Source organism: Aricia agestis, chromosome 13, assembly GCF_905147365.1.
Source record: "Aricia agestis chromosome 13, ilAriAges1.1, whole genome shotgun sequence".
NCBI classification, from domain to species: domain Eukaryota; kingdom Metazoa; phylum Arthropoda; class Insecta; order Lepidoptera; family Lycaenidae; genus Aricia; species Aricia agestis.
This window is the reverse complement of record NC_056418.1, coordinates 754946-782406: the sequence shown is the minus strand read 5'-3', so window position 1 is coordinate 782406 and position 27461 is coordinate 754946. Positions and strand designations below refer to the sequence as shown.

The following is a 27461-nucleotide window of genomic DNA, read 5'->3' as shown; positions in this document are numbered from 1 at the left end:
GGGCTGCGCACCGAACACTGGCAAGATGGCGGGTTTTTTTGACGGTTCACACGTTCACTTTCTACGACCTTACGTTGTGTATAATTAAGATTTACGTAATAGTTATATGAGTTTTCGGTTTCCGTGGAAGTGTTTTATGATCTTAGTGATCTATTCTCGGTGTTCCGCGAAGGATGCGGAAACTGAAGTAGAGCTTATTTGCCGCCATTTTTAACAGACTTCCAAAAAAGGAGGAGGCTATGTTCGATGGATATGTTTTATATTTTTGGGAACTTAGAGCATTGGTTGGAAAACTGAAGGAAATCTGTAGAGTCAGGTAGACGAGCGTAATTTTGTGATTTATGAGTCGCAGAATTTCGGTCACGTACATTATGTTTCATGCAAATCATGACCCACAAAATTACGCTCGTGTGAATGAAGTAGGAATTTTCTATGAAACTGAATGCAGCCGAATTTCTGCTAACCGAAATTCTGCGACTCACAAATTTACGCTCGTTTAACCTCGACACCCTTATAGTTACTTACCTATTTATCAGACTTGAAGTTCTTGGAAAAACATATTTATGATTATATGTTTCTTAATTCTAATAATACTTATGCACATCTTAAGAAGTTTAAAAATTCCCACACGCGTTACTCATGAATAGACATCGGATTATATGCACGATCAAAGTGCCGAAATATGCATGCAAATATGCACGAAAAAATGGCCGAAATATGCACAATCAAAAGTCACTTATTATAAAAATGTATTCTTTTTGGAAGAGTTTTCCGGTGTTGCTCATTATAAATGCACTAATTTTCATAATTTCATTACTTAAATCCAGGATTTTTTCTTCTTTTCTTACTTACAATCTTAGTGCCCATGGAAGTTAATTACCGACTTTATTCAAATTTTTTTTCAAAAGTGGCCAACTACAAAGAAACATTTTGTTTCTAGAAAGATATTGTACTTCGGGTGTATTGTGGAAGTCTTTAAACAAGGGTGGGCTACATATTTGAAGGATTTTGATCTATCATACCTCTGTTTCGTGGCCTCGGTGTGTATTATGATAGCTAGTTTGGAGACAACGAGGGCATAATATGGCCGAAATATGCACTATCAACGAAAAAATGCCAAAATATGCACTATCGCCTAAAAAACCCTATTATATGCATTTGCATATGCAAGTATGCAAATGCATATAATTCGATGTCTACTCATGAACATGATATTGTCACCAGAATTTTTTTAATTTGTTAAAAAGATGATCAGTTTCTGTTTAATCTATTTTCCACGAGATAAACTAGTACTTAGCATATACGATTACTTTTAATTAGTTATGTTATGGGCCAAAATAAAATATTAACGTACCCCACGCCATGTAGGTTAAGATCTAGATTCTAGCTATTAGTCTAAACTAGTTAGACTGGATTCGAGGAAATGTTAAATTTGGTTGAGAATGTCACCTGACTCTGGGCGCGCCTTTTGGGTCGAAGTTGGAGTTTTTATAGACGTTAAATAAAGGGCATAGCTACTATTTTCTAGACAGACATACAGACTAGATAATAATTGAAATATTTTAATTATTTTCCTGAACACTTTGGTTAAAAATGAAACAGAGACAAATTAAAATCCTCGTCTGGTACGTAAGTAATAATAGAAAAACTATTATAAATACAGTCAATTCTCATTGTAGAGGGCAGTAGTCCTAATCGTTCCTTGGCAACAAAATATTTTAGGTTCTCTACATTAGCCAAATTTTAAGAAAGATGTCTCAGAATAATTTTATAGACTAATTGATGCCTGCAACTCCGTTGCGCGAAAATTCATTTATGGAGAGAAAACAGTGCTAAATGCACTGTTTTCTCTTTATTTATTAGGGATAAAAAGTATGCTATGTTTTTCCGGGCCTTAAAGTATCTCCATACCTCACAAAAACGGTTTAGTGGTATAGGCATAAAGAGGTAACAGACAGACAGACTTTGGCATTTATAATATTATTAATACGGATATTGTCCTGTATTTCTCTGCACTTAATTTTTATCAGTAGAAGTATTTTTTTGCGAACATTATTTTACCAAAAAGAGTGACAGCACAGGCAAACGCGAAAACAAATATGGGCATATTATCACTGGCATTTGATTCTAACATTTTAACGATTTCGTAATAGTACGTTAACATATTAAATAATTTATTCTTTTATGCAACAGTGATGTAACTGTATCAACGAAATATTGGCAGAGGTTTTTGGTAAATCGAACAAAATTTTGACTAGGATCAGACCAGGTTTTGTGCGTAACACCAAAGACTTCTATTTAAATTGAATAGAAGTCTTTGCGTAGCACCCGAAATTATACGGCGGCCATGGCTTACGGCTGTGTCTACTCTGGCTGTGTTAAGAGACAATAATTAAAATAATCAATAGTTTGACAGAAAATGTACATAAATTATATCAAAATCTTGATTAAATGGAAAATCATTGTTACAAAAAATATTATCAACCGACACTTCTGCTTGATTTCCTGTTATAAAAAATATGAAATAGACGAATAAAATATACCACATCTCCTCTACATATTAAGTAGGTATATAAGAAAAAACTTATGGATATTTAGGTATCAAAGTTTAACCCTTATAGGATTTAAACACAATAATTGTGTTTAAATCTACGAATAATAAAAACTAGTTTAAATCCTATTATTCTTTATTATACGTTTTAAGAATTGAACAGCTTTTTTTTTTCAACCTACAAATATAATATAAAATATATACATTGTTATTTAAAATCAAGCAGATAAAAAAGAAAAAAGTCTACGATTTTCTGCCTTTAAACCACAGACCACACATTGGACTAAAATTCAAAAGCCTGGCGAGTGGCGACATTTACCTCCCAAATCCCATAAACATAATGTCCATACCACAAAAATATTCCAGAAACGCGGAATATAATATGAAATACATTTTCTAAATGTTATAAGACTAACACGTTTCACAAACGGACATGCGTTCCTACCTTCCTCAATTACACGCGTCCTGTCGGCAGAAACCGAATAGTTTTACAATAAATTACTCACTCGCTACCTGTACTTGCAGGAAATATACATTTTGCACATTAAAATTAGAGTAGGTACATACTCTTATTTAGTGATGTACTATCAGAGAAGTTGATTCCTAGGCAGTCGACAGACCAACGTCAATTATTCGGATCATGTCAATTCAATGTTTTGTGATCTGTCGGCTGAGTTTGACATAACGCGACCAAACTACGAAGGTCCCCACCTCAGGGCTGTAGCTAGAGTCAGATCTGAGGTAGGGTAGCATTGGTTACAGGTAGGGCGGAAGTAAAAAAAATATCATAATTGATAGATTTTCTATGGTTTTGATATTTTTAAGATATGACATTGCCCCCCAATGCCCGCCTCTACCTACGGCCGTGCCCCATCTTCCTAGGAATCAACTTCTCTGATAGTACCATGGAATCTTGATTTTAATTTACCAGAAGTTGCACGCAGCTCTGTCCGCATATTGTACCGCGGTAATCGTACATTTTTAGGATTTAACAGGGTGTAACAAAACTAAGTGATAATACTTTAGGGTGTGTATGTGTCCCTTATATAATATTATAGAGTTCACTGTGAAAGTAGAAGCGCTGATAGATATTTTTTTTTTTTGTAATTTGTAGGGACAAGCGAGTTTCACGAATTGACCCATACAAAAATAGACAATATACGTTTTCAGTAGGTACTGCTACCTTCACAGTGAACTTTATTCATATAGAGTCATACACACCCTAAAGTATTATCACTTTGTTTGGTTACACCCAATATATTTTTGTTGTAAAACATAAAGATTGTAAATTTCTCTACCCACTTTTCCTAACTCTTAATATTTCTGATAAGTAACATCACTATTCACTAGTCATTGCTAACTCGTGGAAGTATATTAAAAAGTTTGTATGTCACTCGATCAATAAAAATGTATGCTTAAAAGTCAATATTTGATTGTTTCCTTACTGTCTTTTGATTCTTCCGTTTTTAAATACATTCATCATCATCATCATCATCATATCAGCCTATAGTCAGAGTAGACAGAATGATAGAGTATGCCGACTTAGAACTGATGTTGAAATTTTTAAATTTGACGTATTATGACGAAAATCGTTGCTAGGGTTGTTAACTTGTTACCTACGAATTTAAAACTGTGACATATTCGCTGAACGTGTTCCTCTTTGGTCGTATTGTTGTTTGTGTTTTAGCACATGTGATTAAAATTGTCAGAATCCAATTTTGAAATCTTTATTTTAAATATTTAAAAATAAATTATATCAGCCAGCGCGAGGCACATTCCATTTATAATCCTAGTGAAACCCGACGAATTTGACAGATATTGAAACCTGTCCGTCTCTTTGCAGTCGAACTACTGGTCGTTATGTCTATTGTGCTATAGTCGTCCACTGCTGGACATAGTCCTCTCTTAAATACATTAGCTAATCGAAAACTTATTCTATAAAGGTATTTCAAGCAACTTAAGAGGATACACCAGGGGCTAGAGAAATGAAAAAAAGCACTTGTAATATCTATAGCTGTCTCCCTTACCTCAAGCCTATACCGCAGAACGCGATAGAGACAACTGCAGAAAATCCAGAAAATCAACGATTCGTTGTCCCCTGATTCCTTCTCCAAAACTTAACCGATTTAAGTACTTTTTTCATTAAAGATTAAAAAAAGGCTTGAGCTATGTTCCTATGTTTTGATTTTTTTTGTATAATCTAGCCAAATCTGTTTTCTGGACGTTAGAACACAGCGGCAAATCTGGCCATTTTTTTGGGTTTTTGAACGTTCATATCTTATTTAATAATTAAATTATGAAAAAAAAGAAAACATAGGGACATTGTATTAGTGGTCGTAGATATTCAGGAAAAAAATTATAACTCTACTAGCATTATCCAGGGAGGAAACAGGGGACAACGTTTGTATGGAAAAAAGGGCGGTGTGGACTCCTCTTAACTGCGCCGTAAAACCGTTTAACACACGGGAATAGTACCCTTTTCCGGAAAAAGTATCCTATGTCCCGGCATTCGAAGAACTTAATTTCATCAAAATCGCTTTAGCAGTTTACGCATGAGGAAGGCGCAATAGACAGATAGACACGCATTTAGATCATAATATTATTTGTGTAGATCAGTTTGTATGTTTGTTACTTCTTCCATATTTTATTTTCCCTAATATACCGCGGATAACACCGCGAGGCACAGCTAGTGATAGATATTATGAACACAGCCGCTATGGCCCACACTGCTTCGCCGCACAGAGTTTAAAAAGGCTTATGATTTTACACAGTTCAGCATTCAGCATAGAAGCTTTAAGAGGCATATCGGGAACAATATTACGCGACGGTCGGAGCAGAGGGCGTTACTATAGCACATATTACAGTGAATAATCCGACCAAAATCCGAGATGATGCGCACACGCTATATCACGACAGAAACGTTGTCAAACGTCGAACAAAACTTTTTGTTTACTGTCCGCTGGTGCTGGGTCTAGCACATAAAGTTAATATACCTAGCGGAATAGAGCAACAATCTCGAACTGCCAAACGAAACCAAAATTGGTTTTCATCTGTGTGAAAAATATGTGTACGTATACACTTACACAAGCATGATTGAATATGAATTCTATGAGATTAAATTGTCAACGTGCGGCACGTGCCGACTGGACGTCAAAAAAAGAGTGCTGCTGGCAAGCGCGTCGCCAGGGGGGGGCAAGGAGGGGCAGCTGCCCCCCCTAGAGATTCTAGAAAAGTTGCCAAATATAATGCAAACAACGACCACTATAATATTAAAATCTGGTAATTTAAAAAAATACGCGCTACGATGCAGTACACTTATTCAAATTCAAACTCCTTTTTATTCTATTTTTCTAATAAATGTTATTATAACTTATTTACAAGTTTTTTATTGTATAGTCAAGAGCTCGTGCTCGTATAGCTTTACCACGAAGCTAAAACAAAGCTTTACACATCTCTCTCTCTCTCTCGACTTTGTACTGTCACAAAATATATTATTATAATGAAATGTATAGCTAATATCATAAAACTAATACAATTCTCTTTCGACATCGTTACAAATATCTACGTAATACATAAATTACAAAATTCGTTCATTGCGTGGAAACCGTACATTTTTTGAGCTGCCGCATAACAATTGCAAAATCTATTGTGTCTGCGAAATACACGATGGAGGTGCTACGAGTAGGTATCCTATAGTCTTTTCCCGGGACTCTAAGACGTAGGTATATTATATCCATACCAAATTTCAACAAAATCGGTTCAGCGGTTAAGACGTGAAGAGGTAACAGACATACACACTTTCACATTTATAATAATAGTATGGATTCCTGCTATGCCCAAAGGTATATCAATATAACCTAAATATCAATTTATGGTTTTTGGAAAGTACGTGAGGAGTATTCTAAGTGGATATCAAAGTGACGCACCGGACGACCGGGCCGTGACTGGGGAAATGACGGGAATGATAACGAAGCCTTTATGGATACCGATCAACGAGCAGCCGGTTTACCTGATGATATATTATATCGAAGACCTATGTGTGATATATTATGTGAAAGAAGGTCACAGTGACGGATTAACCCTTAATCAAATTAAGCAATTGCCTAGGGCCTAGCAACACGTCTGAGGGGGCACCAGAAGAGTACCTAAAGGTTCATAGACCGATTCTAGTTGAGATACGGATAGGGGGGCCCACAGACATGGATTGCTTAGGCCTTAGGGCATCAAGTAGTGTCTGTCACTGCCTAAGGACCACTCTTACACAGTTAAAATAACTTGAAACTGTTTTGGGCCATCAAACAATATTTATTTTTATTTCGTTATAATCCAGTGCTGGATTGGATAACTGGACTGGAATTTATAATGCACTAAGCCCGCTGCGGCTATAACTTGTGCTGGTGAGACAGACAGACAGACAGACAGACAGACAGACACACAGACAGACAGGCAGGCAGGCAGGCAGGCAGGCAGGCAGGCAGGCAGGCAGGCAGGTAGACAGACAGACAGACAGACAGACATGACGAATCCATAGGGGTTCCGTCTTTGCCATTTGGCTACGGAACCCTAAAAACGTCATTTTTTACAATTCTCCTTTACCAGCTGCAGCGCCCATTGACATATTCATTTAAATCAACCTGCAGATAATTTCAGATCGGTGGGGAACCAATAGAAAATCTAGAAGTGTCTACCGTCGCGCCATCTGGTGCAGATTCTAAAAAGAAAACAACCCATTTCTTCACTTCCTTGAGAGACTTTATTTTGTCGCGGAGCACATATTCCCGACGTTTCCAGCGGCCGTTCGTCCCGGCGTTTCGTTTTGGCGGCTGCTTTCCAGCGGCCGTCAAAGGGAATATAATAAAACAACATTAAAATATAGCGGCCGTGGTCACGGACTGAGTGTGACAGATGTCAAACTTGCTGAAGTTGTTCAACTACCCGCAGATACATCAATAGAGGCGCGTTATTATCGGTCGATAATATCGCAAGCGGTATTGCAATAATGCGTCCCGATTCCTTGCACACAGGCTCTGCGTTTTTATCGTCCGATATTTCTTACGAGAGAGCGCCGATATTAGATATCGCAGGTATGTGTACGATCGTTCGCGTCGACCTGATACAAAACATTCCTAGAACTCATATCGGAAAATCTCAGGACGGAGAAACGCAACTTCCTACTTACATTACGGCGTTATTATCGCAGCAGTGTGTAACTACATGACTATCCTAATACAAAATGTAACAGATATATCGCAATAACGCACGCGATATTATCGACGCGCCTGTGTGGAGGAGCTGTTACTTAAGTCTGTCTCACAGATGTCTGTCTGTAGCATTGACTTTTATAAGTGGACGCGGCTTAATGGTATCTACCAAATCAAAATACTGTGGCCGGTCCGCCATTTTATGTTCCGGTTCTCCGAGGTACATAAACTGTCAAAGTGTCGTATAATAGGGATGTCGAAATTGAAAGAAAATATCGATATATTGATACATCGATACATCGATATTTGAAAAAATATCAATATCGGTCTCGATATATCGCGAAAAAAATATCGATATATCGGTCAAATTTTTCGACCAATTTGCTTTTTTTTAATTAATTTATAGTCCGTCAAAAAAGTGAAGAAATTTAAAAAAGTTTGTCCTTGGATTGGTACGTTTATATTTTTACTAAAATGTTTGTTATTTTACCGATGGCTTGACTTCGTATGTGCTAATTTAGTTAATAATTAGACAATAAATAAGATTTGTGATAGAACTATATATTACTATATATTACTAGATATTACTATATAACATGGCTTGATTTTCGATATTATTTAATCAACATAGAAATTAGTACATTTGACATTTGATTTTGATTGATGTGATCGAATTTAAAAAATACAAGGTGAAGAATCTGATCATTTATTTAAAAGAGTTTAACCTTAATAGCTCACATACAACATCTTACTTATGGATATCCTCGACAAATATCAACCGAGTGTCCCATCACTATAGACCGCCATGTTTAGTTCTTGGCAATATGGCGCCGGCCACACTTTTTTGTAGTTATGTAGCTTCCATCTGTTTCCTTATTCATTAGTCAGTCTGTTTCCTTATTCATTAGTCTGTAGACACTAGACCCGCGCCGCGCCGCTACCGTGTGTCAAGTATCCCGCAAAGGATCAAATTTGTTTGACATACGCAGACGAACAAACGTGCATCAAACAAGTTTGTCAAACAATTATTAGCTAGAAATTAGAATCGGTTTGACATCATGAGATCTTGTTTGACAAATACAGCGGAACACGATCAAACACGTTTGTCAAACGATACGCCAATGCAAATTTTCTTCAAACAGGTCAAACACGTAGTTTGTTTCACAAACGCGTCAAACAAAGCTGTACAGTGTACACTATCAAACTGTTTGACAAACACGTAAAATTTGACAAACAATTTGATCGTTTGCGGGGTGTTTTACTGTTTACAACAAAAAACCTTGCCATAGTAAAAAAAAATGTGACTTATTAATGATTTTTTTATTTGACAGGCTCACAGGCAAGTGGCAACCGCAAATCGCGAATGACAGACAGTCTTGATTGTCGTGTTTCAAACCAATATTGCGAAATGAAAATACGCGCACTGTGAATTGTGATCGATTAAAGCTACAGTGAGAAGAAAATAGTGAAATTGTTACAAATACTATGTTCCTCTAATAAAGTACAAGAAAAATAAACCTCAAAATGGCCAAGTAAGTGTTTTATCAGCAATATAGACAACATAAAATATTCTTGACATTAAGTATCTTTATAATGAATTTTTACCCGATTTTCCTAATTCTAGCTCTATTTATGTCATAAATAAAGCTTCGTTTCTTTTTATAAATCTTGTGATTTCTTATTAGTAAGTATTAAAACGTGATTTTTATAGAAATTGCATGGTTTGTGAAATATTTTATTACTTACCTACATATTATCACAAAATGTAATCTTTCACCTAATGTGTTACAAATAATATAACATCAATTATATTATCAAGAAGTGCAAAGAATATTATTAATTTAATTGTAAAATAAGCAAATAAATACAGAAATAAACCATCCTATCATAAATCATCTATCTCTAATAAATTGTTCAGACTGAGGATATGCAAAAGTAAATAAATACCCAGTACTAGCATGTTTTTTAAATACAAGTTTAGAAATAAACATTTTACAAAACCTTAACTTTTACCCGTTGAACCTAGGCACAATTTTTTGTTTCTATATATCAGAATTATTATTATTATTTATGAAAACAATATTTAATGCATTATTAGCAAGATGGCCATGCTGTAACTAATTGATATTAATCTATTGTTCTATAAATAAAATAAAACCTTGATGCTACATTGTTATGGCTTCATTCAAATATTTATGATAAATGGGATTTACTGAACGATACTGCAACTTATCATGTTCACACATCTACAACGTTGACCTTGCTGTTGATACCTAATAGGTATTTGTAAAGTGATATGCAGTGATTAACTTGCTCTTATTCTAATTATATATTCTTAAGATATTCTTGCAACAAATGTACCTCAATCGAAGATTATTATGTACTAGCTGTTTGACCGAGCTTTGCTCGGTATCCGATGAAAATGACATTTTCTAGAAATGATTCCTAGCTAGATCGATTTATGGCCCCGAAACCCCCTATATACTAAATTTCATGAAAATCGTTGGAGCCGATTCCGAGATTCCAATTATATATATATTTAATAAGAATTGCTCGTTTAAAGATATAAGATAATAGGTAAGTACATTTGTTGTAGGTATAATAATAATAATATACTTTATTGGATTCCACAAAATTATACAAGAAGACAGTAAAAGCTGAAAAAGACCACAATTCTGGTGGTGATATCTTCCAGGCAACCATCTTACAACTAGTACATTGATATTTGATAACTTAAAAACGAGTAGATCTGCATAATGTGCATAACAAACCAAAACTAATAAACACACACACAAAACTCAATGCAAGGGCAAAGGGCAATTACTCATTTTTCCCTTACAAGCTATGTAAGGGAAAAATGAGTAATTGCCCTTATGTTACAAAATGTTAGTTATCCACTTGAACCACTTAGGTCTTCAATTATGGAAATTAAATAATATTAAGTAATAAATAATAACATAGAAATAGGAAGCAATTATATTTCAGATGTTAATGAATAATCAAAATTATTTAAATTGAGGCTGCCAAGAGACTCCTTTTACAATATGGAATTTTAATTGGTTCTTGCTTTTTCAATGTATTTTAAGAATTAATTGGGCTATATTTAGTAATTATCATTCAATTAAAAAGGTCCATAAATCGTCTGGCCCATGTAAAGGTCTAACTAAAAATTAAACACAATATGTGCATCCTGTTGTCACAAATTACTAATTAGCTTGATAGTAATAAAAAAAAATTGTTCTAGGGCTCCCGTATTATAATTAAATCTTGTGATAATATTATTTGCAACATTGTTTAGGTACAAAATCAATTATATATGACATATTTTTTTATTTACTTTATATGAAGAAAAACCTGCAGTTCAACATTAACTTCTATAATGTTTTAATATTACCTACTAGTTATTTTTTGGTAAACATTGTATGTGGCTATACTAGCATTTTGGCCTCCAAAAAAATCCAAAAAGTTGGAGTTCTACCCCATATTAGGTATTACTAGCTATTTGACCGAGCTTTGCTCGGTATTCGATGAAAATGACATTTCCTAAAAATGATTCCTATTTCCTAGCTAGATCGATTTATCGCCGAAACCCCCTATATACTAAATTTCATGAAAATCGTTGGAGACGATTCCGAGATTCCAATTATATACATATATATACAAGAATTGCTTGTTTAATGATATAAGATTTACTATTTTACTGCAGAGTGCAGACGCACGACGAAACCATCTCCGTTTAGTTGCGGGCCCATGTTGGATGCGAGTAGCAGATTGGCCAACTTGGCGTTCATTGAGAAAGGCCTATATTACTAACTTAATAAATAATACTTATGGATGTGAAAATAAATGATTATTATTATTATTATATTATGTCCAGCAGTGGAAAAATATAAGCTGATTTGATTGATTGAAGATTTACACAGTTTTCTACATGTTTCAGGGAGATGATGATAGTATTTGTGTATGACATGGAGTGCTGTACGTCGGAGGAGGACGATCCAGCGGAGGCCGTGCTGTACTTCCACCCCGGCTGGGTGTCCGACACACAACGGCATGCTCTGGCTGGACAGGTGAGAGCTTTTCAAGCCTGGATTTATGAATAGGCAGTATAGGCCGCGGCCTAGGGCGGCGGTAGATTTCGTACAGGAGGCGGCCGAAATAAAATGTGGCCTACACTATTATTATATATATATATATATATATATATATATATATATATATATATATTCCAGAAGTCTGAATGCAGCTATTTATAAGGCCGTACAAGTCTATAACTAGCAAAGGTTGCAATCTGAACTCTTGTAATAATATGTCTTGTTCCGAGGTGGTGGGCGCGGCGCACTGCGTCAAGTCACTGTTCGCACCGCCCGCCGCCATCACGCTGCAGAGCGGCAAGTTCATACTGCGAGAGTACGGACGATATATACTAGTGAGTATTAACCCATATATTTTTTTTATTCTGTTTAATTTAAGTATAGGACCTTTATAAGAATACATGTCGGTCCTGTTAGTTCAACACAATACATTACATAAAAACAAACAAAAGAAAGTTAATGCCTACTAATTAAGTGATGACTCACAGCCATGTACAATTGTTTTGCAGCGTCGGGCGAGGGATTTGCTAATAAACTATTAAATAACCCAACATCATGCTGATTTAAATTAAATGACAGCATAATTGCATGTCTCCCTTGTTCAAAACGCGTACATTCTGTAAGAAGATGATGTACATCTTCCACTACTCCACAAATGTCACAATTGGGCGAGTCCTTCTTTTTCATTAGAAAGGCAAATTTATTTAAAGGCATAAGTAAAGACTAAAATATATATTAATGCCTGTTTTCACCAACGGTTTCCTAACGCTAAGTGTTCCCTAGCGATCTTTGCGGGTCAAATGTCTCTTAAAACAAACACATTTAAAAAATGTTTTGCATAAGTTCTTACGCCCTAAGGACGAACGTGACACACAAAAATTCGTGAAATCTTGAAGGATATGTAATGGCCGCTAGGGGACCACTTAGCGTTAGGAGGCAGTTGGTGAAAACAGGCATAGGTAAGTATGCTATGGATAAGGTGCAGCTGACTTTATTTGATATGTTTGACGACCTCGGTGGCTCAGTGGTGAGCGCGTCGGTAGCTCAAGCCGGAGGGTCGCGGGTTCGAATCCCGCCGACGGAACAAAGAGTTTTCAAAGTTCCCGGGTCTGGATGTGTATTAAGTATGTGTATGATATAATAAAAATCTTAAATATATGTATGGTATAAAAGTATTAAATATATTTCCGTTGTCTGGTACCTGTAACACAAGTCCTTCAGGTACTTAGCATGGGGCCAGACTGACGTGGTGTGAAGCGTCCATAGATATAAAAAAAAAATGTTGGGTCCAACTTATTTTATGGTCAGTTTCTGATTTGGCTAGAGTCAAAACATTCACCAATCAATAATCAGCAATACTGTTGAATAGATAAACTAAAAAATGGGATTAGGGATGAGATGCATATAGATTGATTTATAGAGCGTTTTTTTTAATACAATAAATAGAAGCGCTTATAACACCCGAACGTTAGACATTTGGACATTTTGTCAATATCTAGTCGCCGGCAATTCATACGCGCAAGACTTGTTTTCTTCCGTTCTTTAGGCCGCCGTTTCCCGACGGTCTTTTGCAGCCGTTGCGGTCAAATGCGACCTCCACATTATAGGGACTTTTTCGTCCATGATTGTCGTCATAGACAGCTTTGGAGTCATGTTAGCAATCATGGTTCTGATTACTTATGGCCTAAAATGAACAGAAGATCTTAAGTCAACGTTACAAACAAGTTTGGTAACCACACAGGCGAAATCTCGTTTTAATATTAATGTAAATGTTTATTTCTATTATGTAAATGGGACTCGGCAAGAAAGTAAACGATTGCTGCACAGTAAATAACAATTTATGCAGTAAATAATGACATTTACTGTAGAAAAAATCTTTGTTACTGTATGATTACTTCTAAAAGCCAAAGAGCAAAAAGATTTAAACAATATTAAGTTGAGTTACTGACCCATAACACACTTTCGATTTCTCTGGTCTTATGATGGACGAAAAAAAAACAAGTTGCTTAATTCACACCCATCACCATCCGGTGATCAAATTTTTTTTTCATTATTTCACAAAGTCATTTTTCTTTTCTTTATTCTTTTTTCATTCTCTGATCTTTGTTAAGTGTGATACCACCTTTAAAAACAAGTTAAACGCAGAGATTTATTAAGCAACCAGGGTAAAAAAAACAGTTATCTTTATGGCTGTTTGTAGACAAGCCAAACAAATATCTTGCGAAATCATACTGTATGATACATGTAAAGTACTTCTATTAAAATCCACACAACAGTTTAAGTCACATCCATACAGAACTACTGGACTGATTTTGATGAGATTTTGCGCAGGTAAAATAGGATACGAGACTATGTATTTAAATGTGAAAAAATACATGATGTCGCGGGCTATGTCTAGTTATTTATGTCGTTTTGGTAAATAAGTATCCAACAAGTTTTTGATTACACTGGAACTGGAGTGAACTGGATTTCATTTATTTTTTGTTTCTTAACCCTTTAACCGCCGAGCTTAAAATCAATTGTCGTGCCTCTAGCGCCGGCACCATAGGTAAATCGAAAAATTTATACCTACAGCAAATAGTGATGTGCAATACTTATCTTTTTCGATGTCGATAATTTATTTCTTAATTTATAATTCACGAGCTTTTGCCCGCGACTTCGCTCGCGTTAAGAAGTATTATTATATACAAACTTTCATCCCCTATTTGTATCCCTTGGGGTTGAAATTTATCAAAATCCTTTCTTAGCGGATGCCTACGTCATAACATCTACTTGCATGCCAAATTTCAGCCCGATCCGTCCAGTGGTTTGGGCTGTGCGTTGATAGATCACTATGTCAATCAGTCAGTCACCTTTGAGTTTTATATATATAGATATAAAGAATAAACTGATATCTAGTATTTGAATCCATAATGTTGTTAGCAAATATACAACGCTGACAAAAACATTAGATAAAAACAGCTTGAATAGTAAAGTGACATAATTCCCGATATTTGTTATTACATTTCAAATAATATTAATTTCATAGTTTCCACGGATTAAATAATTGAGTTGTTTAAATATATAACCTACTACAAATATAGATTTTCAATAGTAGATCGATATCCCATCCCCTTTACACGCATACAATTTCATCTAAATGTCGTAGCAGACAGACAGATAGGAAAGCGTTACTTTGTAATTTATTGTAATTTTATTTCTAATTTAAGTATCCACTACAATCACATTTATCGATAACATCATCATAAGCACAACACTAGTGGAAAATTCTAGACGGCGGCACTCGCTTATGACATCAGAAGCGGTCGTCTTTTTCCGACCGTGGCGCAGGGTGTGCTGACAACATTCGTTTCTAAACATGCAGGCTAGGGATGGGAATCGTCAATTCAATCACTGAAATTTGTATACTATATTTATTATAAATTAAGTAAAACAAACAAGTTTATTTGTTCAGTAACCATTGCTTTATTTGTTTTATAATAAATAAGTTAGTAAAAACAGAAATGTTTAATTTATGTGGATTTTTGTATCAGTAAATCATTGCTTATGTCCCGTCCCTACTGTCGGAATTTTCCGACTCGGGCGTTGGACATCAATACACTTTTCTAAGAATATTTTCGGTAATTTATTTAACTTTAGACATTATTTTTAGGTCTTCTAATTAAGAAACTAAAGTGTAATCAATTGTAAATGATTACTTCGTTTACTATTTACCAAGTATAAACAATATTTTAATATAATACAGTGCTATCAAACAAAAAAGGCAGATTAACCGAGTAGTGGTACTGGTCGTAAAAAATATTTGTCGGATTATTCCGACCTTGGCGGCTAAAGGGTTAATTAACATAGGTAGGTACTCGCTGCTTAGTAAACAAATAAATTGAGTATTTTATTCGTATCGTACCCTTTAAGGTACAGTTGCAAAGCCAGCCATCCAGCCTTGCAAAGAGACAACAAGGAATTTCCCCGTTCAATTTATAAAATACTACTTGGCCGCAAAACATTTTTTCGAAGCAACAGCTATTCTATGTCGTTCCCCGTCATTCAAAGTATCTTCATACCATATTTCATCTGAATCTGTTCATCCGTTTAAGTGTCTAGACTCTAGAGCAGCCTTTCCCAAAGTGGGCGATAACGCCCCCTTGTGGGCGCTGACGGGGGGCGTAGTAAAATGGGGGCCTTGGGGGTAATTTGTATTTTCATTTCATCCGAATGCATTTTAAAACATAATTTGATCTCAAAGTGGGCAGTACCTACACAAAATAAGTTTGGGAACCCCTGGTCTAAAGGTATCAGAGTCAGACAGACAGACAAACACACTTTGGCATTTATAATATCAGTATAAGGATTGCATTAGTCTTTATAATATTGTCGTATTTCAAGCACACCCCCTTAACTTTCATCCTGTCTTCATCTCCCTCACTCATATACCCCTCTCTTTCAGGCGATAGGCAGCGACCGCAACATACCCGACTGGGTGCTGAAGAACCGCGCGAGCCTCCTCACGTCCATGATCAAGGTGTACCACGGCGACATCCAGACGGTGGCAGCGGCCATGGAGGACCGGAAACGGCTGGCGGAGAAGCTGTACCAGATCTTCGAGACGTATCTGCCGGTGCTGCAGTACGGCTGCCACATATTCCAGCGGGTGCCGATGCTGACGCTGCCTAAGGTGAGTTCGAAGTGCAAAGAGAGCCCATCGTGCAGGTGTGATCCTAGTAAAATATAAGATGTACCTCATCTTCTAACAGAATGCCCAATATACTCGAGGCCAAAATATGATCTGAAGATGAAAATAGAACTAGAAATACCTAAAAAAAAGCATAAAGAAAATTGTAAAAGATAAGAAAAATAGGGAAGAATTTTTGCTATATTGTGTTAAAATAATAAAACAAGTAAATAGTATCAACACAGAAAATATAAATAAAAGATAAGCGTGTAGACATAGGACAGTATAAATTGTATTAAGACCATAAATCCCTCAAATAAAAATCAGGGACAAGAGCATTATATAAATAAATAAAAGGTGAGTTCGAACTTCCGATGACCGTTCGGTAGAATTGAAGGAGACAATCCTCTCAAATCGAATCTCACTCCTCAATCCGCCAGAGACCTAAAAATCAAACACAGTGCTTTATCCTTTTATGTTTGCCTAGCGATCGTATTGTGTTATGTACCAGTGTTAGATAACATGGGACCATAAGTCTATATTCTATGATAATATGTATCGACGTTCGATTGACCAGTATTATACGACCTATTTCTTGAAATAAACTCGTTTCACAGTATTTGAAGTCGCGCGACCTAATTTGAGTCCTCGATAGATCCTTGGCAATAGAATAGAAGGTCCTATTTTAATACTTGCGTCACAATATGCTAAAATAGGGCTTCTATTACCGAAACACTTTGTATCTAATATACATGGTGTAACAAAACTAAGTGATAATACTTTAGGGTGTGTATGAGTCCCTTCTATAGAGTTCACTGTAAAAGTAGCTGCGCTAACAAGGGACACATACTCACCTTAAAGTATAATCACTACGTTTTGTTACATCCTGTATAAAGAGGGTCTTATTTCTTATATCTTTTGTCTTCATACCAACCATAAGCTAAGTATAACTAATCATCAAAATCTTTATTTAAGGGCCCTGACAACATGTTTATATACAGGAGTTATTTAATTGTTAAATAATGATACCATAAACAAACATACATGATGATTTTGTTTGTTTGTTCCGTTTCGATAATGCACTGATATGATATCAATATATCAATAACAAATTACTTACCAAAGAGGTCTTGTAAGTTTTATATCTTAATCTTTAGTGAATGGAAATTTTCAATTTCAATTCTTGATGCTCCATTCTAAAAATTGCCTCGAGTAACGAGTCACATCTTAAATATCGGCACACCTTAAATAAATACTGTTTCCTATACGAGACACTTTATTTTAATACTAGCTGTTGCCCGCGCCCCGTCCGCGTAGACTTCAGTTTATAGCGCGCGGTAGTGTCAACAGTGGCGTCCCTAGGGGTCCTTAGGGCATCGCCCGGGGCCTCGCTCTTGCAGGGGTCTCGCATTTTTTCGTAAGGCAAAGGGCCTCGCAATGGGTAAGGCCTAAGGCCGCCATTGCGTGGGAATGCCGGGATAAAATGTAGCCTACATTACTGCAAAGTTTCCACGACAGAGTTACTTCCGCGGTACGCATTAGCTTCGTAAAACGTTTGAAAGTATTTTTATTTATTACAGAGTGCCACATCAGTATATTTGGAGGCGATGCAAGTGCTGGAGCAGTGTCGCCGCAACCCCGGCGTGCTGGGGGGAGTCATACTGTATAACAACAAGTTAGTAAAATTATAAATTATTTGTTATATTTTAAACATATGGCTAATGGTACCTGGTCCTTCGAGCCGGATAACGTAGCTTCCTGATTCCGACTTCAAAAATTAGAGCTATAACTTATAAGTAAGTTCGACTGCTGAATCCACTATTAAAGCTTAACCCTTACACGCACAAAACTAGTATAAAAATGTTTTTATGGATGTTAGTAGTTTAGGGTATGCTTTGTGGAGTATTTTATCGATATGATTAGAAAAAAATAAAAAACACATCGTAGATTATTCAAAAATAGCTGGGACAAATGTGTCCCAATATGCGATAAAGGGCGACTTTCACCAGTTTAACTAAGTATAATAATCACAGGATTTTATATGCTTTAGGTAATAAATTATACAACTTTTTAATAAAATAAAATAAATTAATTGATAAATTTACATGTCAAACTCTGCAAAGCAATTTCTGTTTGCTGTGAAGCACACGTTCCATAAATTGCAAATACTGTTAGTGCGATTCTCAACTCTCACACACATCTTTTTCGTGAGGGGTCCTTTCTCCATCACGTGTGATGGCAGGCAATCCTCGCAACAAAAATATGGGAGGTGTAGACCTCATGGACCAGAAAAAAGTGACTTATGAATTCGACAGAAAGTCGAAAATAAAGCATTAGCGTCGGTTGTTTTTCGATTTATGGGATTACAATGCATATAATATAATTTACGAAAAACTGCATACCGAACACCGAGTGGAGGGTTGTTTGCTTTCGTCACTTGAATTCCGTCAAGTTGTAGCCCGAGCGATGATAGGCAGTTTTTCTATAAGAAAGCACGCATTACCGTCAATCTCTGTGACGAAGAAGCGAATGCAAAATCTGGGACACAGGCAATCCTTGCCATCACACGTGATGAAGAAAGGACCCTCACGAAAAAGATGTGTGCAGTGACGTGCGCCAAGGCGGGACTTGAGAATCGCACTAACAATATTTGCGATTTATGCAACGTAAATTTGTGCTTCACATCAAACAGAAAATGCTATTTTCAACGGCGGATCAAGCGAGTCAGACGACGATGAACCTAGAGCTGGATCTGGAGCTGAAGTGGAGTCTGATGCAGGAGCAGGCTCAATTATTACTTCGGAGTTTTGATGCACCAGCTTCCATATCTCCTTGGATAAACGACTGGTCTTCCTCATCCAAGATTAGGGCATCTTCATCATCGCTGTTATCAGCCATAAGATACTCCTCCACATCATAATCGTTCGAGGATACTTTTCATTATAAAATAATTATATGTATACTGATGACGCCCGCAACTCCGTTACGCCATAATTCGTTTATCGCGTGAGAACCGTACATTTTTCCGACATAAAAAGTCTATGTCATTTCCCGGGACTCAAAATACCTCTTCTATACGAAATTTTAGCAAAATCGGTACAGCGATAAAAGGTAACAGACAGACACAATTTCGCCTTTATATATAATATTCGTGTTCCTCTACTGATCTAAAACAATGAAAATTAATATAAAATACGAATAACATTGAATAAATAAGTCATAAAACAATATCAGTAATAATATAGGAGTACGACCTTTTACGCATACTGGGACAGCAGTGTCCCTTGATGTAAATATCGTGTTTTAGTTACTTTATTTTCATAAAATCTAAAAAATAGTAGTAAATTCACAATTTTTACTTACCATTCTCATGAAATATTGCACAAGAAGTTAGTAATTACCGCAGAAAACATAAATAAAATCACTTCTGAAAAATATCAAAGAAGCGCGCCAAAACACCGAAAAATAATAGGGAAAAATTTACTTTTTTTTCGCGCAGAGCTACCAGCTAATTAAAAACAACTAAAGGCACGTTCAAAAACTATGATTTGGAAAGATTGTTTTTTTCAATAAAGTTATTGTTTGGATAAAAATATGACATTAAAAGTTAGGGACACCCGTGTCCCTTATACGTCAAAGGGTTAATAAGTAATAACATATTATTTACTATAATCATGTCCCATTTCTAATAAAACGTTATATTGTATAACGTATAATTATGTTCGAAATAAATGTGGCATGACAGAGAAGAACGAAGTGTTATATGATATAACATCTTTAAATATTATTCATAACACAGTGCACTATAACACAGTGTTACACTAAATGTGTAAATTATTTACAATTCCAGAATAATCGCTACACAACTCCCGCCGTCAATCACCTCCTACCTCACCGTAGTGGACCCCTACCGCATCAAGTCGCCGGCGGAGGTGTTCGCTACGGCCGCGCCCGTGCCGCTCGGCGCGCAGCTGCTGGCGGTGTACGTGCCGCGGTCCGCGCACGCCAGGCTGAAGCGACACGCGGATAGGCTGAGGGAGTTCTATGTAAGGGGGGAGGAGGTCATCGCTAGGTTTAAAAAGGTAAACTATTGTTGTTCTCAACTTCAATATTATTATCATGGTTTAAGTATTGTGTGACGCGATTGGGGGATTCTTTCGAAACGTTATGATGCTTTTCGTGGAAAGGCGCAACTTGAAAAACTTTATATGAATTTTCGGTATTAAAAATAATATTTACATCGAGTACAATAAGTAGAGTGGTAATGTTATACAAGATGTTCGTGTAAACACCGTTATCCTTGAAACCATCAAATGAGCCCGTCAAAATGAACAACTTTTTCTATGAGAACAATGCTGGGAACTCAAAAAAATCCGTCTTCATACCCATACAAATTGCCGATCCGGGCATCCGTATGGGTGTGAAGACGGCATTTTTTTTTTTTTGAGTTCCCCGCATTGTTCTCATAGAAAAAGTTGTTCATTTTGACGGGCTCGTTTGATGGTTTCAAGGATAACGGTGTTTACACTAACACACTGTATTGTGTTGGTGTAACAACAGATTCTGCTAAATAAATGTTGCACCGCTAACCGCACACAGGTGGATATAGGGGCCGCACCACGAAACCGTTTTGAGACTCAAACAATCGTACGAGAATGCCTCGTCCCACCTTAACAAACGTGAAATGACGTTGTCAGAGCAGGACGCGGCATTCTCGTCCGATTTGTTTGAGTCTCAAAACAATTTCGTAGTAGGCCTACTGTTTACGCACACGGTGCGACTGGCGACACTGTTACTAAACGAGCGCGATTTGTTAGTGATATAATTGCATTATAATTCTGTATTTTAATTACAGATGAGATGGTGCAAATTACGTGTTGTCAAATTTATTTCTTATTTTTAACGTTACTTGTTTGTATTCCTTACAGATGCAAGAAGAGAAGGAACGTGAAAAAATGCGCGACTTCCCCCAAACCGGTATGAAGAGAGACAAATCTTTGCTGTTTACGGCTGTACCCGAGGAGGACCACAACCTCATCTCTCCTCCAAACAAAGAGGAGGCAGATCAGAAGAGAATGCCCGACGTCGTACCGTTCGCCAACAAACCCCGACCGAGACCCAACAAGCTATCCCTGGGCTTCAAGACGCAGAAATCCTTGGACGAGGACGCGAAAGACGAAACAGTATTCACCGGACAGACCAGCGTGTGCTCCACGCCGATGGTGGAATTCAAACGGTTACATGGAAACGTGCTATCCATATGCGAGAATAAGGACACTGAAGTCAAAACAGAATTCGAGCCAGATGTAGTAAAGAATATGGAAAACCCGACCACCGAGAAACGCGATACCAGAACTGTATTAGACGGGGACTGTATAGCTGACCACTTTATCAACAAACCGGACCCGATAAGAAAGTTGGCCAGCGTCACAGACCTTCAGGAGACGTTCAGAAAGTTGACGAACAGTGCGTCCACGGTCAAGTTAAAAGGATCCAAAGATTCGTCACCGGAACAAAAGAATAACACGATGACTATCAACGATCCCCTATTCCCGGTGTTCAGAAACGACGGCGTCGCGATTTCAGAGTCCCTCTTCAACCAGTACCTCGCTCAGTATTACTCCGGCATCAAGCAGAGAAAGGAAGATAACATGTTCAACTTCAACCTGAAGTTGTGCGAGCTGGACAAGTTCCAAGACTTCGACTCGGATCTCAACAAGAGCCCGCAGAAAACGCCCAAGAGAATCGCAAAGGACTCGACGAAAACGCTCTCCAACGATCAGTCGAGGCGGAAATCTCTATCTTTGCCCCTTAAATCGCTCTCGGAATGCACCGACTCCGCGATAACTGATTCGGATACGGTTAGTTTTAAGAAGAAGCTGTCGGGAGTGCAACTGACTCCGCTCATGGAGAAGTTGAGTCACCTGGCGTTCTCGGACAAGTCGAGCGGCTACAGCAGTCGCGTGATGACGCCGCTCGAGCTGAGAGAGTTCCTCACGCCCGCCTTAGAGAAACAAGTCACGTTCTCTGACAGGTAAAGTAATGCTTCATTGTATGTCCTACTATTGAATGCCAGAAATCGCACCATGCGACATTACGTTAGACGTAGGTTACACAGTCAGTCTGGCATCAGTACATTGCATCAGTCTGAGACTGACGCCAGAATGATGACCGAAAAGTACGTAATAAAAAAATGATCAGTCCGTCAGTCAAACGATTACACGATCATTCTCCCGTCAGTCTGGATCAGACTGGCGGACTGAACTGATGCCAGACTGACTGTGTAACACAACGTCAGTAGTATAGAACGTGAAGTATCGCGTCTCTCTGCTGCAGCTATACTCCACTCGGGCTAACTTGTCGCTAGCGGTCATTGACTCCCTGTCAAAAACTTGTAATTTTCCATATAAAACCACGATTGACAATATCTGACACTTCATTGTCAATCGCGGTTTATATGGAAAATGACAAGTTTTTGACAGGGAGTCAACGACCACTAGCGACAAGTTAGCCCGAGTGGAGTATAGTGTCGCCTAGTGCTGCTTCACTTTTAATGTGAGGGTGAATGGATTGCCGTTAGATAAGTTAGCTGTTAGACGGCATATCTATCACCCGCTTTTCGCTGTTCTCTGGTCTTTCAGTTCTTCTCGATATGTGGGTAGTAGAAATTTTACTATAATCTTCTATTTAAAATATCTCAAAAAACTTGCTTATTTACATCAATACATTTCAAACTTCAGGACGAGGCGTCGTTCGGAGAGTTCAGACAGCGACAGCGAGTCGGACTCGGACAGCGATCTGAGCGAGTACGGCGCGCGCGCGGAGAAGTGTGCGTTGTTCGTGAGCGGGCTGCACAGTATGGCGCTGTTAGCGCTACTGGAGCCCGGCGCAGCTGACGATCCCAGTGTTTTGGAGGCCCTTGTGAGTTAAAATGCCTTAAAAGCCTTTTGCTATAAAATTTTAAAGTAAGGCCTCAGCCTTGAAATTAGCCGATAGCGGGCCAGTGGCGGCGGGGGAATGCGTGTAGATTTATATTATGGAACTGGCCTCGACGGAAGCAAAGAGGCGCGCGGCGTATTAGACGGCTTCTCGCGATGCCTATACCGCTCTCGCCCCGCTCCCCGCAAAATTCTAGGCTGAGGCCTTATAGGTGAGCATCATCGCAAAAATTGATACTGTACTGGCTCTTGTTTCTAGATTCTAACATACCTAAAACATAATAAAGCCTACTTAAAAGCGTCGTTACAAATTATTATTTACCCCATATAATAAGGAATTTTCCCTCCAGTCTTCAGAACAGAGAATCGTGTAAAACAAAAGCTCTCAAACTGAACCAGACTAAGTGCTAGACAATTTATTGTTACAGTGGGAGACATCGCTCAACTCTCTCGGGCCAATCGAGCAGCGGTGCGCGGAGGTGGCGAGCGGGGGCGGGGAGCCGGCGGACTACAGCTACCTCGTGCTGGACCCGGACTGGGGGACGGTGAAGAAGGGCGGGCCGTGGGCGGCGCCCGACATCGCCGACATGGGCTACATACATCACGCCTTCGAGGAGGACCCCGAACTCACCGAGTTCATACTCAGGTAATTTTGGGGTTTCCACACAATTTCATCATTTTCTTTTTAATATTGTTTCTTGGGTTCGTCATAATTCTTTTTTTATGAAATAAGGGGGCAAACGAGCAAACGGGTCACCTGATGGAAAGCAACTTCCGTCGCCCATGGACACTCGCAGCATCAGAAGAGCTGCAGGTGCGTTGCCGGCCTTTTAAGAGGGAATAGGGTAATATGGGGAGGGTAGGGATGGGAAGGGAAGGGAATAGGGGAGGGTAGGGTAGGGGATTGGGCCTCCGGTAAACTCACTCACTCGGCGAAACACAGCGCAAGCGCTGTTTCACGCCGGTTTTCTGTGAGAACATGGTATGTCTCCAGTCGAGCCAGCCCATTCGTGTCGAAGCATGGCTCTCCCACGTAATAAATAATAAAAAAAAACACGTAATAAAAAAATAGGCTGGCAACTGGATAAATACCATGACCTCTAAAGAAAATGCTGGTGATGGTATTCGATAAAACACGAATAAAATTACATTTATTTATATATATATATATATATATATATATATACATACAAGAAGTTTAAAGATATAAGATTATCGTGTTTCGCCTGCAAGTGTGGTAAACTGGTAACTGGAACGATCTGGAATATAGGTTTATTCTAAGAACCAGCCAACCTCTAGTGTAGCGAGTGTTCAGTTACCGCCTACCGTCAGAATGATCCGTCAGCTCGTTTCTTGGTCATTGTCGAACATACTTATGTCTTATTGTCTATGTCCATGACGAGCTCTGACGAATTGTATTGAAAATATGGTGTCAAAGAAGTGACTTTGCAGGGTTTGAGTTTTCTTCAGTCATATAATATATTTTGGTGTGACCATCATGAATTTAAACATTCTGAGCATGAGCCAAGACGTTTTCTTTATCACTTCTTTACAGAATCGCTGATCAAAATGTATGGAATTGAAATTACACGAGTCGAACGTCAATATCATAGTAACGAACGCTTATGTCAATTCCATACATTTTGATCGGCAATTCTATAAAGAAGCTAGGAAGAAGGTCTTGGTTAAAGGGCCTGGATGCATATTTCAGGAGTGACACGGGCGTGGTTGTTGGCGGTATGTGCGGTCGGGCTCAGGTGTACTACCACGAGAGCGGGGCCCGCGCGCCCGGCCCCCCCGCGCCCTCGGACCTGCTCGCCGCCGCCCCGCTGCGCGCGCGACGACGCTTGCACAGGGACCACGCTGCGTTCCTCTTGTAAACTGTACAGATCTCAACAATATCGCCTCCCTGTACAAAATGAAGAAAAAAAAACCCGCCGCCGTAAAGATAAGAAATAATTCGAAGATGGAATATCGACTCAACAGAAAGACGTGTCGCGTTATACTATGATAAACGATAAAACAGAGGAAACATAATAATACTATCTTCCTGTACCTAAACTCCCGCCATATAGATAGTGAGAGAATACATCACCGAATAGATGCACAACACAGCCCAAGGGACGTGTCGTAACGTAAACTACGATCGGTGATTTAAAAAATACAGTTTTCCTAAATAATTGTAATGTGACTTAAATAATTCGAAGATGGATTATGGACGATAACAACTCAGAGAATGTGCAGCGTTTCTACTGTAAACTATGATACAACAGAATAAGTATTTATGCAAAAAGAAACTCCTGGCGTATACTCAGTGACATGTGAAATTATAGTTGAACATGGACTATGAATGGTAACACAGCACAGAACTATTCCTGCTGTAAACTTATTAAAAAGCACGATCATAATATTATATGGAACAGACCTTGTAAATATCTATAATACAGTATTATTGAGTTTGAGTTATGAAATTATCTATGTATTACAGTTGCGACTGTAATACACAAATCATATTTTCATAACTCTTGATTCTCTTATTAAACTCAGATTCTTCTATCCCTAGAAAATTTGAGCCAAAAAGTGAATAACAATAATATCAAATGTGTGTCTTTGATAAATATTGACTTTTAAAGTTGAGGGTGCTTGATTAGAAGAAATGGGCGCATAGTTTGGAATAAATGTGCTTACTAGACTCATGAAGACTACAGCTTTTAAGTTCGGTGGTCGATCAATTATTTAGATTTAGTATTTAGAAGGCGCTGCAGAAGTCATTGGCCATAATAACTGCAATTATTGAAACTGAATCAAAGCGGTTGAGTAATAATTGCTTGGATGTTTTATGCAAACATGGTAAAGAAGACAAACCGAAAATTAATGTGGCTGAATAGTAGATCTTTAAATTAACAATAGTTTAGATTCTTGCAGGAATTGTATAAAATATTGTTTGTAATCAATAATCATGGTACTGTAGAATTTTTGATATGGACGTCTGACGTCCTCAAGTGTTAAGAATACATTGAATATTAGCAGTAGTTTAGAATATACTGGACAATTTTAATCAGTAGTAATATTACAAAACGGATTAAATATTTTTAACAGTGCACATTTGTAGAAAATTGTAACAGTACATATCTCTCGAGTCCATGTTTTGAAAAAAATTAAATTTAAATTTTATTATATAGCCTGTCAAGAAAGTGAAGAAATTAAAAAGTGGCAACATTGTAGTGTCATCCCTTTCAAAACAATCTAAGAAAAAAGGGATGACACTACGATGTTGCCACTTTTTAATTTCTTCACTTTCTTGACAGATACTTTAGTGCAATTTTGTCCGACCGGTTTCAGTAAATGTTTATAGTAATTCTATAAGCAAGTTCAGTTGGTTGGGGCAAAAGTTGCGAACAAAAGACTATATTTATCAGGCATTATTCGGATTAGAATATAAAAAAATATGCTTTTTGTACGAAGTTTACCTATAGAGCTTTAGTTTGCCCCAACTAGCAACAGTATCTATAACGCTTTACTTTTTTAAAACATTGAAATAAGTATAAAATAAAATGCTCAACATTCTGCTTGTCACGCCTCTAGTACACCGACGCTGCAAAATGCCAAACAGCGGCGAACCATTTGCTGTCTCACTCGCCACACGGCAATGCGTTATATGGCATCTCGCTCTATTCCTGTTTCGCAGATATTTCGCGTTTCGCAGCGTCGGTCTACTAGAGGCGTCAGTCCGGTCACATGGTGGATCATAAATATCATGTTATCTCACTCATCCTTAGTATTTATGAAAGAGAAGACATGATATTTTGCCGGAACCAGATCGGTGCAAGCGGGCTTCCTGCTGGCTACTGTTATCACAGCTTGCCAAAAATTTCTGCATATTACACTGCAGTCCTGTTGCTTATTCCGTTCCGCGTTAAATGTCCAATTTGTGAAATATTTTATGCTCATTGAGATTTGCCTCTTGCCCAGAGTTTGAGGTTTTTCGGAAGTTTATCTCTTCAATAG

The 27461-nt window shown here is 37.7% G+C and overlaps 1 protein-coding gene across 1 annotated transcript; it reads left to right on the top strand.

The window, feature by feature from the left end:
• Nucleotides 1-9116: 9116 nt before the first annotated feature.
• On the top strand, nt 9117-26629 carry LOC121732873. Its single transcript, XM_042122877.1, has 10 exons — nt 9117-9284; nt 11693-11822; nt 12077-12181; nt 16291-16518; nt 18096-18190; nt 20366-20597; nt 21444-22549; nt 23256-23436; nt 23882-24099; nt 25165-26629. Exons 1-10 carry the CDS (start codon nt 9277-9279, stop codon nt 25331-25333), a joined length of 2472 nt encoding a protein of 823 aa, XP_041978811.1. The 5' UTR covers nt 9117-9276; the 3' UTR covers nt 25334-26629.
• The last annotated feature ends 832 nt before the right edge of the window (nt 26630-27461 follow it).

Excerpts from the sequence above, each read along its gene's own strand:
- LOC121732873 (XM_042122877.1), top strand. Across the intron at positions 16,519-18,095 it reads CGATGCTGACGCTGCCTAAG|AGTGCCACATCAGTATATTT; the intron begins GTGAGTTCGAAG and ends TATTTATTACAG. Across the intron at positions 20,598-21,443 it reads TCATCGCTAGGTTTAAAAAG|ATGCAAGAAGAGAAGGAACG; the intron begins GTAAACTATTGT and ends TATTCCTTACAG.